Source organism: Prinia subflava, chromosome 19 (assembly GCF_021018805.1).
Source record: "Prinia subflava isolate CZ2003 ecotype Zambia chromosome 19, Cam_Psub_1.2, whole genome shotgun sequence".
Lineage (NCBI taxonomy): Eukaryota > Metazoa > Chordata > Aves > Passeriformes > Cisticolidae > Prinia > Prinia subflava.
This window is the reverse complement of record NC_086265.1, coordinates 2915401-2928863: the sequence shown is the minus strand read 5'-3', so window position 1 is coordinate 2928863 and position 13463 is coordinate 2915401. Positions and strand designations below refer to the sequence as shown.

At 48.0% G+C, this 13463-nt stretch overlaps 1 protein-coding gene across 4 annotated transcripts in view; it reads right to left on the bottom strand.

Annotated features, from left to right (window-relative positions):
• SETD1B (SET domain containing 1B, histone lysine methyltransferase) overlaps positions 1-13463 on the bottom strand; it is a 47158-nt gene that overhangs the window by 14843 nt on the left and 18852 nt on the right. For all 4 annotated transcript variants that reach the window (XR_010082683.1, XR_010082684.1, XR_010082685.1 and 1 more), the window contains exon 7: positions 1800-2573. Coding sequence is in view for 1 of the 4 variants with exons in the window: in XM_063415812.1 (XP_063271882.1) it covers positions 1800-2573 (774 nt within the window). In the remaining 3 variants the exon portion in view is untranslated. The remainder of the gene's footprint in view (positions 1-1799; positions 2574-13463) is intronic.

Here is a 13463-nt window from a genome sequence, read left to right as displayed (position 1 = left end):
CACAAAAATATTTGGGCAAAACACCAAAGGGTCTACAAAATAGACACACAGCCTCAACAAATCCTTTTTCACCAGAGCTGAGATGCAGAGGAAGAGCAGGAATTCACACCTCTGCAGCTGTGGAGAGGTGGACAAGCCAGGAGAATGTCACACAAGGTGGCATGTCACACTCTGCCTGAGCCCAGGGCACTGGAGGTGACACTCACCTGCATCAGCCCACGGAATAACACCCTAAACAGCTTCTCTTGCAGAATAGCAGCTTTATCCTTGAGCCTTCCCACCCTCTACCTAGGGCATGAAGTCAATCAGCTGCCAGATCTGGAATCAATCTATCAATCAGCTGCCTTTGATGGAATACAGCAGCCAGAATCAGTGTGATGGCAGAGCACGTGGGGAACTGACCTCCAGCTGCCACCAAGGAGCCCAGTAACCCCATCCTCACACACACACAGACACCAGCAATGGGAAGGGACACTTTAAGCTGAATATTCATATTTTGTTTTCTGCAAAAGCAAGCAACTTGTTCCTGAGAAGGAATCTTGTCCAGGGTTCCAACACCACCCCAATGCCAGGGGTGTCTAGCAGAAAGGAGGCTCTGAAATCTGTGAGCTTTTTCTCCACACAACAGTAACACATGCCCTGGGGCAGAAATGGTTCTGGCACCTCTGCTCCTGGACAGAAAGCACATGTGGTTTTCCATGCAGCAATTTTGTATTTTCAATTACACTGCTCACATCCAACATAACCTGTGGCAAGGACTGTGGCAAGCTGCCGTGATACAGTCAGCTTCCTTTCCCAAAATTGCTTATAAATCCCAGGTGAGGGAAGAACATCCCAAATGCAGTCATAACCTAGGATGTAAAAGAGCCTGAAGATCTGCCTCAACTCGCTTCTGCTTCTTCACCACAGATGTCTGGTTTAAAACAATTTCTACAGTATTTCAGTTGCTGTTTTTGCAACTATTTGCTGGATGTGTTTCCTTTATTGCCCTGGAAACTCAGGGGCCTCCTCCAAGACTGTCAGCACACGCTCGCTGGCAGAAGAAAAGCTCTGAGCATTAGTCATGAGGAGAGGGCCGGGGTTTCTGCTGCACGTCACACCAGGCAGCTCTAAGCCACAGCAAATTACACTGTCATAAAACAGCTGTTAAGCAGCAGCATTAGCAACCCCTCCAGAAAGCCAAGGAGCTCTCCCAGGCACCAGAGTTAACACGCAAGCGGTTTACAAAAACAGGTGGTGAGGATACTGCTCTGAGAACTGACATCTGAAACAGATTTACCTGCAGGTTGTGGTTTGTTCTGTTATTTTTACAGTAATTCACTGCAATGGTAATTTTGAGGCTTGCATTAACCTTTCTGTAGTGTTAGGATTTTTGAGTAGTGACAAATTCACCACACATTAGATCACAGAGCTGTTTGCTGGCTGAGGTACACTTCAAATTGGGTGAGAAAAGGATCAGAGGATTCATGCAAAGCTGTTTTCTCAACTAATCCCTGGAACTCTTCGTGCATTTGGCCAATGTTCAGCTTTTGAGATAATTGCTGCTTTGGATATGCACTGGGGAGGGGGCAGAACTGGAAATACCCATAAATCTCATTGCACAAAGTGGGGAACACAAGTGGTTTCAAACACTCCTCTTGCAGCTGACCTTAGCTTTTTGGAGCTAAACTTCAGCTTCCTCTTGTATATAACAACTTAGGGTTTTTTAAAGTCAGCTCCAGACCCCGCTGACCCCACACACTGGCCACAAGCACTAAGAACAGCTCCCCAGGACCCAGACAGAGCATGCAAAAACCCACTTTTGCCAGACGCTCCTTCTTGTCCCACCAGTCATCGAACGCCCGGAACGCCACCACCTCGACCATCTTGCGGTTCAGGTCCCTTTTCATGATGGCCTTCAGCTCCTTCACTATGACCAGGAGGACTCCGTCCACCGTGGCTTTGTGGGGATCTTCCTTCTTGGGCTCATAGCCCGGGGGTGGAACCGAGGGGTCAAACTTGGGCAGGGGCGGCCACTGCTGCCCGCGGGCGAGCGCGGCTCCCATGGAGAAGGGGCGGTAGGGAGGAAGATTCACAAACTGCATCCGGCCCGTCATGAAAGGTGGATACTGGTACGTGTTCTGCGCCTGCATCATGCGGCTCAGCATCTGCGTCTGCATCTGGAAGGACATGGGCATGCCGCCCCACTGGTTGCCCAGGACGCTGATCATATCCACCTGCATGACCGGGAACATGCCGGGGTGGAACGGGGGCAGCGGGGGCAGGATGTGGGGTGGGGGTACCCCGGGCGGGGCGGGCAGCGGCGGCGGCGGCACGGTGACGGCCGGGTGGGTGGGCGGCGGCGGCGGGGGCAGCGGAGGGGGCATGGGGAAGCCAGGCTGAGGAGGAGGAGGAGGAGGAGGGAGAGGAGGGAAGCCCGGTGGTGGCAGCGGGGGGATGGACGGGGCCATCACGGCCGTGTTGCTGACGGAGGAGTTCACCACGATGGTTTTGGGACATTCCGCGCTGGTGATGGGCGCTGGGTTGGTCTCGTCGTCAGAGATTTCCATGTCCTCCCCTGAGGAATGCTGACCCTGCCACAAAAGGGAGAGAAAAGGTGATGAGCACATTCTCTTTACATTAAATACCACAGGGCTGGGCTGCTTCAAACAAAAGATACGTTTAACACACATTTTAATTGGGAATGGAGAAAAGCGAGCGATGCTCTGAAAAGACAGGGCCCACCGAGCAGCTGGTGCCTATTGAAGCTTTTCTCTTCCGTGTCAGACCTCAGGAATCAGAGTGGTGAAAGCTTTCTAAAAGAGCATCAGCACCAACTGAACAAAACCCTCAGCTTCTATGGAGCAGGAGGAACTGCTCCCATGCTTGGTGAAATACACACAATCCAAACGTCCTTCACTGCAAGATACATTATCTCTGATTTGAATCTAGTATTCCTAGGTACATTACACCATGGGTTTTTATTCCTTAGTTCTTCCACACACAAATAAATACCCTTTTTTTAAAATTATAGTCCCTGGCTCATTCACTGTCAGCTCCTAATTGTGGAAAGACAATACCTTCACATGGCTGTTGCTACAAAAAGTTGTCTTGACTAGACCACAGCAATTCACATGGGAAAAAGAACCCCAAATCTGGTTAAATTGCTTTTAAACATCAAAGTCATAAACGCTGAGATTCAAAGACATAGCCTATGTTGTGTTTTGGGACAAAATGAATACTTTACTAGCCACAAGAAATACAGACTTGTAGAAGATGCTAAAACTGTGTCTTACCTCTGCTGCCAAAGGGATGGAATCTGGATTAAAACAGGGGATGCCAGCTTGCTCTGAAGTCTCAAAGCTCCCTGACTAGGTCTTGAGCAAAAGAAAAGTCTCAGGAACTACCTCCATCCTCAACAGCACATGGTCACCCCTGCACACTGTGTTCTATAGGCACTTCAGCCCTCAAGGTGTCTCCAGCACCAAGAATCCACATGTGACTGTCACATCCCTCAGGTATTGAAACCCTGACACGAAATACAGTAACCAAACACTGCTGGAAGACATAGCCACACCTGAGAGTTTGTCTAGGAAACATGAATGGGGCTGATCTCTGACTAGAGTGATGACAGCTGACAGGACAGGGCCCTGTAACCTCCAAACATGTGTCTCACATTGCTGATGTCAGTGAGGAGCTCCTCTGTGTTCCCCAGCACAGCCCAGGGACAGCGGGAATGTTCCTCCTGGCCAGAGCCCTCCTGCTGCCCTGGGAGCCAGGAAGAGATCACCATCAAGAGCCTCTATCACAATCCTGGCAAGAGTTTTGGAACCTGCTGGCTGTCATCAGCCAAATTTGACTGTAGATCCTGAAAATATTTATTGTTTGCTCCACATTTTGTGCCAGCAGGTGCCTTTTCTGTCTGCTTTCCTGCCAGTCTCCCGAGTGTGAAAGGAAAGAGCAGTATCAGACACTGGAGAACCTGGAAGTTCTGGGAAGAGCTGCTGAGGAACAGACTTTGTTGGTAGTTTTCACATTGAAGCCGCTGTGATTTGGTTCTTAACCTGTGAATTTCTTACTGGGGTATGCAAACAAAAGCAGGAGCAGCTGAGTTGACTCTGCTACAAACTGTCCCTGTGTGAAACTGAGCAACCACAACTATCCAAATCACTCCAAATGTTTCCCGTTTTATCAAAGGTCATCTCTGCTACAGCAGCTACCACCAGAGAGCAGGCTGAGCACGATGCTTGCAACAGCAGCTGTGCAAATCCTCCAGTCCTGGCACCTCCCCTCGCCCCGGCTTCCTCGCGTTCCTCTGCTGCAGCACAAACTCACCGCCCCTGAAAAGGCACTCAGTTCTGGTGCCCAAAATGCCCAGCAAGGAGACACCATTCACCTGGCAAACCCTGAGCAAGAGCTATCGACCCCTGGTAGTGGTGATGGAGAGGGGGCTCCCCCGTAGTCACAGAATCACTTTAGTGCATCTGTGCATGCAGGGAGAACTCCAAGGGCTGTTTTATAAACCCTGAAATGAACAGCTAAAAAAGAAGCAGAGGTGATAACCCACTGCACTCGAGTCTTTCCAAAGCCCAGATTTATCATGTCCTTGGGCTGCCCACATCTGGCTCACACTTCTCAGTGGGTCTCACACCCTGCATCCTCTCCCCAGCTGCTCTATTGCGGTCACGTCCCACGCCGAGGATGCTGGGGAATAAAAGGACATTCTGCAGTTCCAACTACTGCAGCTCCACTGAAAGGAGCAGAGGAAGAGCAGAAAGGACGACTGTGGCAGGTGTAAACAAGATTCCTGTGAAACAGACCCCGGTTTTCACTAAGTGAACACAAAAGGCCCTGTTAAAAGCACAGGCTCCAATTGCAAACGCTGGGTGATGCTAAAGGTCAGCACTGGATAGAAACCCAAAGACAGACAAAATCAGCTTCAAGTTCACATTCATCTCATCTGATGGGATATGGGGAAAAGTCACCTCATGAGGCCTCAGGGGAGACCAGCACTGAGCAGTGTCAAGCCACAGATTCTCCTCAGTCCCTCCTGAAGGACTGTGCACCCTTCCAGAGCCTTCCCAACCTCCCACCCTGGAGCAGCCCCCAGCCTGTCCCAGCCAGTCCTGCCACACGAGATTTGTGTGCTCCTGCCCATCACCCAGAGCCCACTGCCATCCACAGCAGCCTCTCATCAGCCTCAGTACCAATGAGTCCTGCCTGATAAACGATGCTGGTTTTCCCTCTTGAAGGAAATATCACATAGAAGAGCCAGTCCTGAAATTGCAGAGAGGTGGCAGGACTAGCAGGATTCCAAGCTTTAGGGCACAGAGCTTCCTTCATCCATACATGCATTAATTTTTACTTAAGCTGAAATGAGAATTCCTAAAGCAACAAAACCTGTGTTTGAGGGATTTTTCTTTTTCTTTTTTTCACTTTTGGTGCTCAGATGGGTCTACAGGAAGCAACAACAGATTCCCTGCTTCCTACAAGGATGGGCTGACAACTCACCTCCACTTGCACACTGCACACAGTCTGTGCTCCAGTTTTATCCCAAGCAAAATGGATAGGGAGAGAGAAGGAGATTAAATGGCAGGGAGAAAAGGATCAGAAAAGGCACAGGGGGTAGGGCAAAAGAATCACAAGGCTAGGAAAGAGGTCAAACCAAAAGAAGATCATCTACAAGGAAGCCTTTAAAGAAAGTTAAGAGTAACGAATGTTTAAAGCGAATGACTTTCCTGTAACTGCTCATATCTAAGGGAGAAAAAAGTAGGCACCAAGTGAAAGAGATCAAGGTACAGATAGAAAAACCAAGGGGAGACATAGAAAGATCTTATGTTGCTTGAATTTCTTTTCATTCACCTGTCTGAACCTGGATTTGCTATGGTTGTTACCAAGTGCCTCTCAGGGTAGAGCTGAAAAGCACCTGTGCTGTCCTCTCAAAGAAACTGCCTTCTAGCTGGCCTCCCTCTTTGCTCTCACAAGCAGAAAAAAGTGAGCTGATAGATCACATACATACTGCCAGGAGAATGTCCCAGCCATCACTGTCAAAAAAACCCTGTGTCAATCAGTCCCAGAGTTCACCTGCCTGTTTCTGAGGTCATCTGGTACAACGCCACCAGAAAACCTCCCTTCAGCCCACTGAGAGAAAAGCCATTTCCAGCTAAATTAATTTGTGCTGCCATCTTTACTTTGAATTAATTAAATTAAGAGTTAGCAAAACAGGTATTTAATTATACGCATGACACATTTTTCCAAAGGTTCTTTAATGATGCAAATTTGTTGGGAGAGATTCATGTCAGCGTAACTGGTTATAAATGGCCTCATTCACTGTTCACCCAAAATGTTAATTGCCACCTTTAACACCAGCAGAGTGTGCAGAGACTCTTAAGCTAAATGAGGGAACATCCTGGGGTGCCACTCCTTCATCAGCTGGAACAGGGACAGGGTAGAGCCACTGGCTACAGGGTATGGATCCCACCTCAGAGCCATACCCAGCAATTTGCAATCAAATGTTAATATCTCCAGAGAGAAGAAACTACATCCTAATATTTGCATGCAGACCTGGCAGCTTCCAGATATGAGGAGCACTCACACCGGGGCAATAATTGGGAGCTTCACTGTACACGTTGTTCTGTACCTTTCTTACAAGCAGGGAAATTTCCATTTCCTTCTAAAAGGCCATCTGATAAAAGAGTTTACTCAGAATTTCAGAAAACATTTTGAACACCATCAGCTTACAGATCATTTCACTTGAAACTTCTGCTGAGTACCAAGTTACTTATATTTGAGGTAGGGAACTGTACCACTGAACATAGCAACTGGTCTGGCATTACCTGGCTGAGCTCTGGTGCATCAAAATAATGAAATGCAGGATTGATGGCAATCAGCACAGGGGCATTAGCCTTCATGTTTTGCAATAAAGCTAGAACTTTAAAGAAGAAGGCACTCTTGGACAAAAAAGTCTTCCTAACCTGGTTAAATGGTCACCACTTGGTTTTGGATTAAGTCCAAGCAAGGGTTGAAAAAAATTCTCAAGTGATTATCTCACTCTTTATCCCTACAAAAAGCAGGGAAAGAAAAGGCTTCAGAGGTGAAGAGGAGAGGACAACTGACTGAAGAGGGTCACACACCAAGTCACTAACAGAGTCAAGAACAGGCTCCAGGTCCCTCTGACCTCCTACACCCAACTCCAGCTGTGTCTCCATGCTGGGCTCACACCAGGCTCCACTGCGTTTGACAAGGGGAACAGCCACGACCCCTGGGTGAAACCAGCTCAAATTCTCTAACACACAATTCTCTTCCCAGACTCCTTCAGCAGAGCACATTAAAGAGGATGAGATATTTCAAACCTGGCACATTTCTTATGCCACCATCCAGAACAAAAATGAAGCCTGAGGTCACCAACCAGCCACCTGCAACTCTCCCTCCAAGACTTCACTGAAAAACTGCTTTCAAATTTGGCCCAGAGAATCCCACCATTCACTCTGCTTACAGAGTGAATACCAAATACCTCTTGCAGCCCCAAAATTTGCAAACCCAGAGAGAGCTTCAGAGAGTATTGCTTTGTTCATTTTTAATCTGCTTTTAGCTTGCAGGTTCCCCTTTCTAGGCAAAGCACACGAGGAGCGGCCGTGGCTCTGAACTGCCCTCTTGTCTTGGCAGGAGAGCAAGGCTCAGGCAGGATGACACCACAGGGACTGTGCTGAGCGTTCACACCTCGCCGTGTCAGGCGTGAACAAGGCAGACTCTGCCCCTTATTTACAATGCACACAAGTATTTTTACTTTGCTAACCATAATTATAGCCCTGCCTCAGGAAGAACACGCACAAGGGTGGTGCTGCGCTGGCGGTGCAGATGGGGATTACAGGAGGGCAGAGCCACTCCGGGTGGTTTGCCAGCAGTCCAGCAGCACAAACACAGAGCAAACTGCTGCCTGCACCTTCCTGGGTGAGCTTTCCAAGCTGGTCAGGTCACTGTGCTGTCCAGATTGCCCATGGTGGCTCTTGGTGGCCAGCCCACCACCACCGCAGCCTGGATTGAAGCTGGAATCAGGCTGCTGCCTCCTCCCCGTGGGTTAGTCAGGTCTTTCAACCTCCTCTGGGCAGCTGAGAGAGCTCCCGTCCTCCTGCATCAGTCACAGCCCACAAGGACAACCACAGTGGCTTTTAATTGGAACAACTTTCTGGTGTTTGCACTGTAATAAAATGCCCAGCTCAGTAATTGGCAAATGGAAAGATTTACATATTACAAATCAGTGATTATAAAATATCTCCAGCAACATGTGATTCGATTTCTAGAAAAGAAGACTGCAAGGTTTTTATGCAGTTATATATACTTTCTAAATGAACTCACAAGCAAAGGCTGCAAACAGATCAGAGTGATGGACTCAACGCTGTGTCCCACAAAAAGTGGCACCAAAAAGGCCCTAATGGAACAGGGATTTCTCACAGAAGGAGAGACACTCCTTGGATGTTTTGCTTTCTCTAGTACCAATTGCCAAAGTACTTCTCACTACCTGAAAAAGAGAATTCAAGCTTTCTGTGATGACAATATCCCACCTAACACACACACTGTGTTGTCTCAAGTTGTGTTTTGGTCTGGTACTCACTTGCAGCACTCCTTTGGCACAGGCAATGCTCCCCACACCTACAGGGCTGCCCAACAAGTAAAACAAGTGACAATAATATCCAAGTGCTCCTTGTAAACAAACAGCACTGCAAACGTCAGCCCTAATTACACCACTTACTTTCCTTCCTAAGGCCAAGAGGGAACTTTGAGTTGATCTCTCAAACCACAGAAGAATTTGGAATTCCCTGGAAGACCGTGTTGGCCACAGAGGAAAGGGACAGGAGTGAGGACATGCCACATGCTTGCCTGTGTCTCACAATGGGCTCCATCAGGTGCTGGTCCCTAAGTGGACCATCCTGCACATGGGGAAATGCCACAAGCAGGGATTTGGAAGGATGCAGGGAAACAGCTCAACTGGGCTGTCAGTGTAGGGCAGGAAGGGCTCCTGAGAGGGGAAAGCACATAGGAATAATACTTACATAGGGAAAAGGTCTCCTCACTCAGTATTTCAGTATTTCCTGACACCAGGAACAGAGGTAAATTGACTTATGTTTTAAGGACAGCAGGAGAGCTGGGCAGCTGCCCAACAGTCCATGCCATCATCAGAAAATCTAGTGAATCAAGATGACAAAACAAGCTAAAAGGACTCCTGCAGGATGGACAGCAGTGCCAAAGAGCAACCCAGCCTCATGCAAATCCACACCACACTTCCTGCAGGCCCTCACATGCACTGAGCAGCTGAAATGGGTCTCAACACTCTGAGGCCCTGTTTCAGACTCCAGAGGGGATTATCCTGTCTCCCTGCAGGACAGTGGAATAACATCAACATCTCCACGGAAAGGAACTGAGCAGTAGCTTAAATCAGTATTTCCCAAAGCAAAGCCCCTGATGTGACACAGGGCATGAAATGGTCCACACAAAATCCCACAGAAAATAGGAGAAAATTAATGCAATGATTGAACGGGGGGGGGTTAGGATCTCCAGTGGCTGAAGGAAATGATGCAGGGATTCTTCCTTCCAGAAGTCAAAACAGATCCCGGAGTAATAAACACCCACCTAGGCAGCTGCTAGGCATTTCCACAAGGCTAAGAACTTCTTTCATTCAGCAAGTGGTGCAGGGAAGGACAGACAATTTTAGGTGAAACAAGAAGACAGAGATGGGAAGCCCATGTTGTGCAGTCTGAGGTAAACAGATCTTTACTGATCCAGAAAAAAGACAACTTGAGGAATGTGATCCCAAGGGGAGAACATTCAATCATCATTCAGTACTTTCAAAAATCCGTTCTCTTGGCAAGACAGCACCACAGTCCAGTTTTCAATGTGGACTTCAAGAGCCCACTGCAAGACAGAAATCCTCAGAGCCAGGAATTAAGCCAGTGGGAAAACAACTGCCAGATCTGCCTCAGCAGAAATCCTGAAGAGATGAACTGGCAAGGAGAGCCAGGTTGAGGGGGTTGCTCTGTTTGTTAGTAAGTTAATAAGCCATCCACAAAGACGATGGCTTAATTCAGGTCCTTCTCCCTCCCAAGAGGTGAAAGCTCCAAACTGCAAATCTCATGGCATATGATGTGGTTACACTGCTCGTGTCAGCACAAAGAAGATCGAAGATCATCGAAGAAGGGATATTTGAAGCAGCCAGACACTACCTCTGAGCTTCCCATGCACAAGAGACTCTCCAGTGTGTGTAGGGAGAGGCCAACATGACATCCTTGGGGTCCACATTCAGCAACGCTGAGACTGGAAACTTCCAGACACCCAGACTGCACAGATCTGAGCGGAGACCAACGTGAACATCCAACTGGGCAGGTCCCAAAACACAGTGAGAGTACGAGATGGGGAGTCCCTGGGCCCAGCCCGAGCTCAGGGAGGGCTGGCCATGCCCCCATGCAAGGCTGGCCTGGGCAGTCGCCCCTCCTGCATTATGAGGACAAATTGGAACTGGCAGGGCGAATGTGTGCCAATTCAGGGGCAGCGTCATGTGGCCACAGTGGTTTTCATCACGTATGAAACACCCTAAAATTGGATTTACCATCTCATGGAACCATGGCCTTTTCCCTCAAGTCTTAAGTAGATCTTATTAAGGGGGAAAAAAAGGGTTTCTTTATGGGGGGAGGAGGAGGTAGGGAAAAGGAAGGAGGAAAAGAGAGGGGTGTTAACATTGGGAAGCCACGTAACAAGGCAGGCTCTTTCCACAGCAATGGTTGTTCTGGTTTCCCTATTTTAGATGGGGGGAAGGGATAGCTGAAGAGCTATTTGCAATCTAACTTCAAAGGCTTTAGTGGCTGGGGAGCTAAGTCATGCATAAAAGGATGGTAGAGTGGCAAGAAAATACCCCCTACAGATAAATTAGTCAGGGAATGTTCTCTGCTGCTCCCAAAGACTTTCATACAGCCAGACTGGCGTTACCCAGGTAAAGCCCTTTTCAGACACCAGGTTCAGCCATGCAGAGTTCTCTGGGAACTAACCAGCCAAATCCAACAGAGGAACTGAACAGTCTCTCTGAAAACAGAAAGGCTCTGGTCCGGATGCAATGGGCTCCTCTGTCATTTTCTGCCACCTCAACTATTATTTTATTCTAAGGTCTGTCCACACACAAAAGATGCAGAGCTTGAGGCACCATCCTCTCCTCTGAAGATGCAAAGAAGAGCAATAAATTCAGAAGAAATCCCACTCTCCACAGAGAACTCATTTCCCAAATGATTCTGTTACGCTGTTTTGCCCTTCACACTGGTGTGCAGAAATGCACCCACATTTCTAAAGAAGGTACTTTGCAATCAAAGATAAAGGGAACTGGCAACATTAGATCAGAGTCCACCTTTAAGTAAAAAAAAGCCTGCAATAACTGCATGTGCAGAGTACACAAATCCCTCACAGTTCAGTGCCAGGCAGGAGCTCACATGCCAGCCCCTGACCTCACCCCCAAACTTCAACCTTAGGTCAAATGGAGCCATGAACTCAGATCTTGCTACCAAGAGGGTGATAAGAAAGGAGATAAGCATGGAAAACAGTCTAGCTCCCCAGCTGATAGCAGCCTGTTGAAGAATAGGTTGTACACATGCTGTATTTAAACAGTTCTAATCAGCACAAGTAGGCCAGTTTGATACTCTTCCCCTTTTACACAGTACTACTGACTGTACCCTTGAGTATCTGAAATCACGTGTCACGGTTATGGCAGCATTTTCAGTGTCCTGCTCAGTGCTCTCTGCATTTCAGTGTCAGTACCAACAGTGGTTTCATTTGCAAGACCTGGATATCCCCAAAGCAACCCGTGCAACCTTGAGTTTCCTCAGAAGGGAGGGCAAAAATGAAGAAATTTTGGGTCTTGAAGGAGAATGGGCAAAAGAAAAGAGTTTCTGTTAGATCATTCATCACTCTCATCCTTTAAGGCTCTTCTGCTCACTCCCACCTGCCCTGCACACTGCTCTTCTTCCAGCAGTTCTGTCCTAGCCCAGCACCAGCTATTTGAAAAGAAATATACCTGAAAGAGGGAATACACTGTTAATAAGGCCTTTAGGACCTTGTTATCATCCTAACTGCAGTCACGGTGGCTGCATGGCATGGTTTCAAACAAGGAAACCTGTGGCTTTATGTTCTGGAGACAGCCACCACCATCACCCCAGACAGGACAATGGGACAGCTGCTTCGTTTCTGGATTCCCAGAAAAACTGCTGCAGAGAAGATGGTTCAGCCAGCCCACATGATCTTGACTAACAAAAAGCATTTACCCACTTTGGGCAAAGCCCCCACTGGAGGTGGCAGGAACGCTCTGGGTCTGGTGGGACACAGGCTGGGGTGGCCCCAGGGAACAGGAGGCTCAGGGGACACAAACCTCCCTGGCTGTGGCCAGCCTGTGAGTCCTCCACAGCAGGGACCACAAGAGATGAGCGGCACCCTAATGAGCTTAGCAGCTCCTCATTTTCTGAGCATTACAACACAAACTTGACAAGTCCTTCCCAGCAAAGCAGTGGATGCATTAAAACCCAGCTAGACCACAGGAGATGCTTCACTCTGAGCAGCCTATTTCCAGCTGAAGAGATGTTCTTCCTCAAAAGTAATGGTGAGGCCAGGAAGAAACAGTTCCCCTTTGGTAATATTTCTCTTCTCTCTGGAAGCAGCTTGAATTTTTCACTGCTTTATTTCCTGCTTAGATTTTTCTTCTCTTGTTGTACTCCGATTTAACTAAGTGCATGCAGTTAGAGAGGACAGAATCAGGCTCATCAATTGAGGAATGTAACATATTAATGAAAAAAAAAATCTTTTCCTAAGACAAAGAGCAACAAATACCTCCAAGATGTCCTTTTTCAAAACCTGCTCAGTGAGGGAAATGCAACTTTTTCTCCCTACCTCTCCCTTTGGGTGATAAAAACATAACCCTCATGGCTGCCTGATCCCTTAACAAAAATAATCCCTGAGCAGGACATAATATTTCTCATGGCCTTCAAGAAGACATCAATCTTTTACTATCAAACTATCCCCACTGTATGCAAAATAAATTGCAAAACCGCAAGTGTTCTAAAGCACCAGAGTGGAAATACCCCCAGCTGGGCTGCATTCCCACTGCCATTTGTGCAGGCATAAAATATGCAAAAAAGAGAGGAGAGGTAAAGTGTGCTGATTTCCCCACCTGTCCCCTAATTAGCAAGCAGGAGGTTTAAACAAACACATGAAAACACTTTTCCCCTACAACAAAATTCAGCTGTGCACTGCACTGTCACAGGACACTGCACAGGCTCAGGAGTGCACATGGGTTGAGTAATGGATTTGATGTTTGTGGAAGACAGGTCCAGCAGCAGCTACTGAGCTGAGCTTTGCTAATCTGCTGCTCAGGAGGGACCCCGGGGGAGCTGCTGAGAGGCTGCTGCATGGCACCCACTGCAGACACAAAGGAAATTACCCCCAACAACACAGACAGC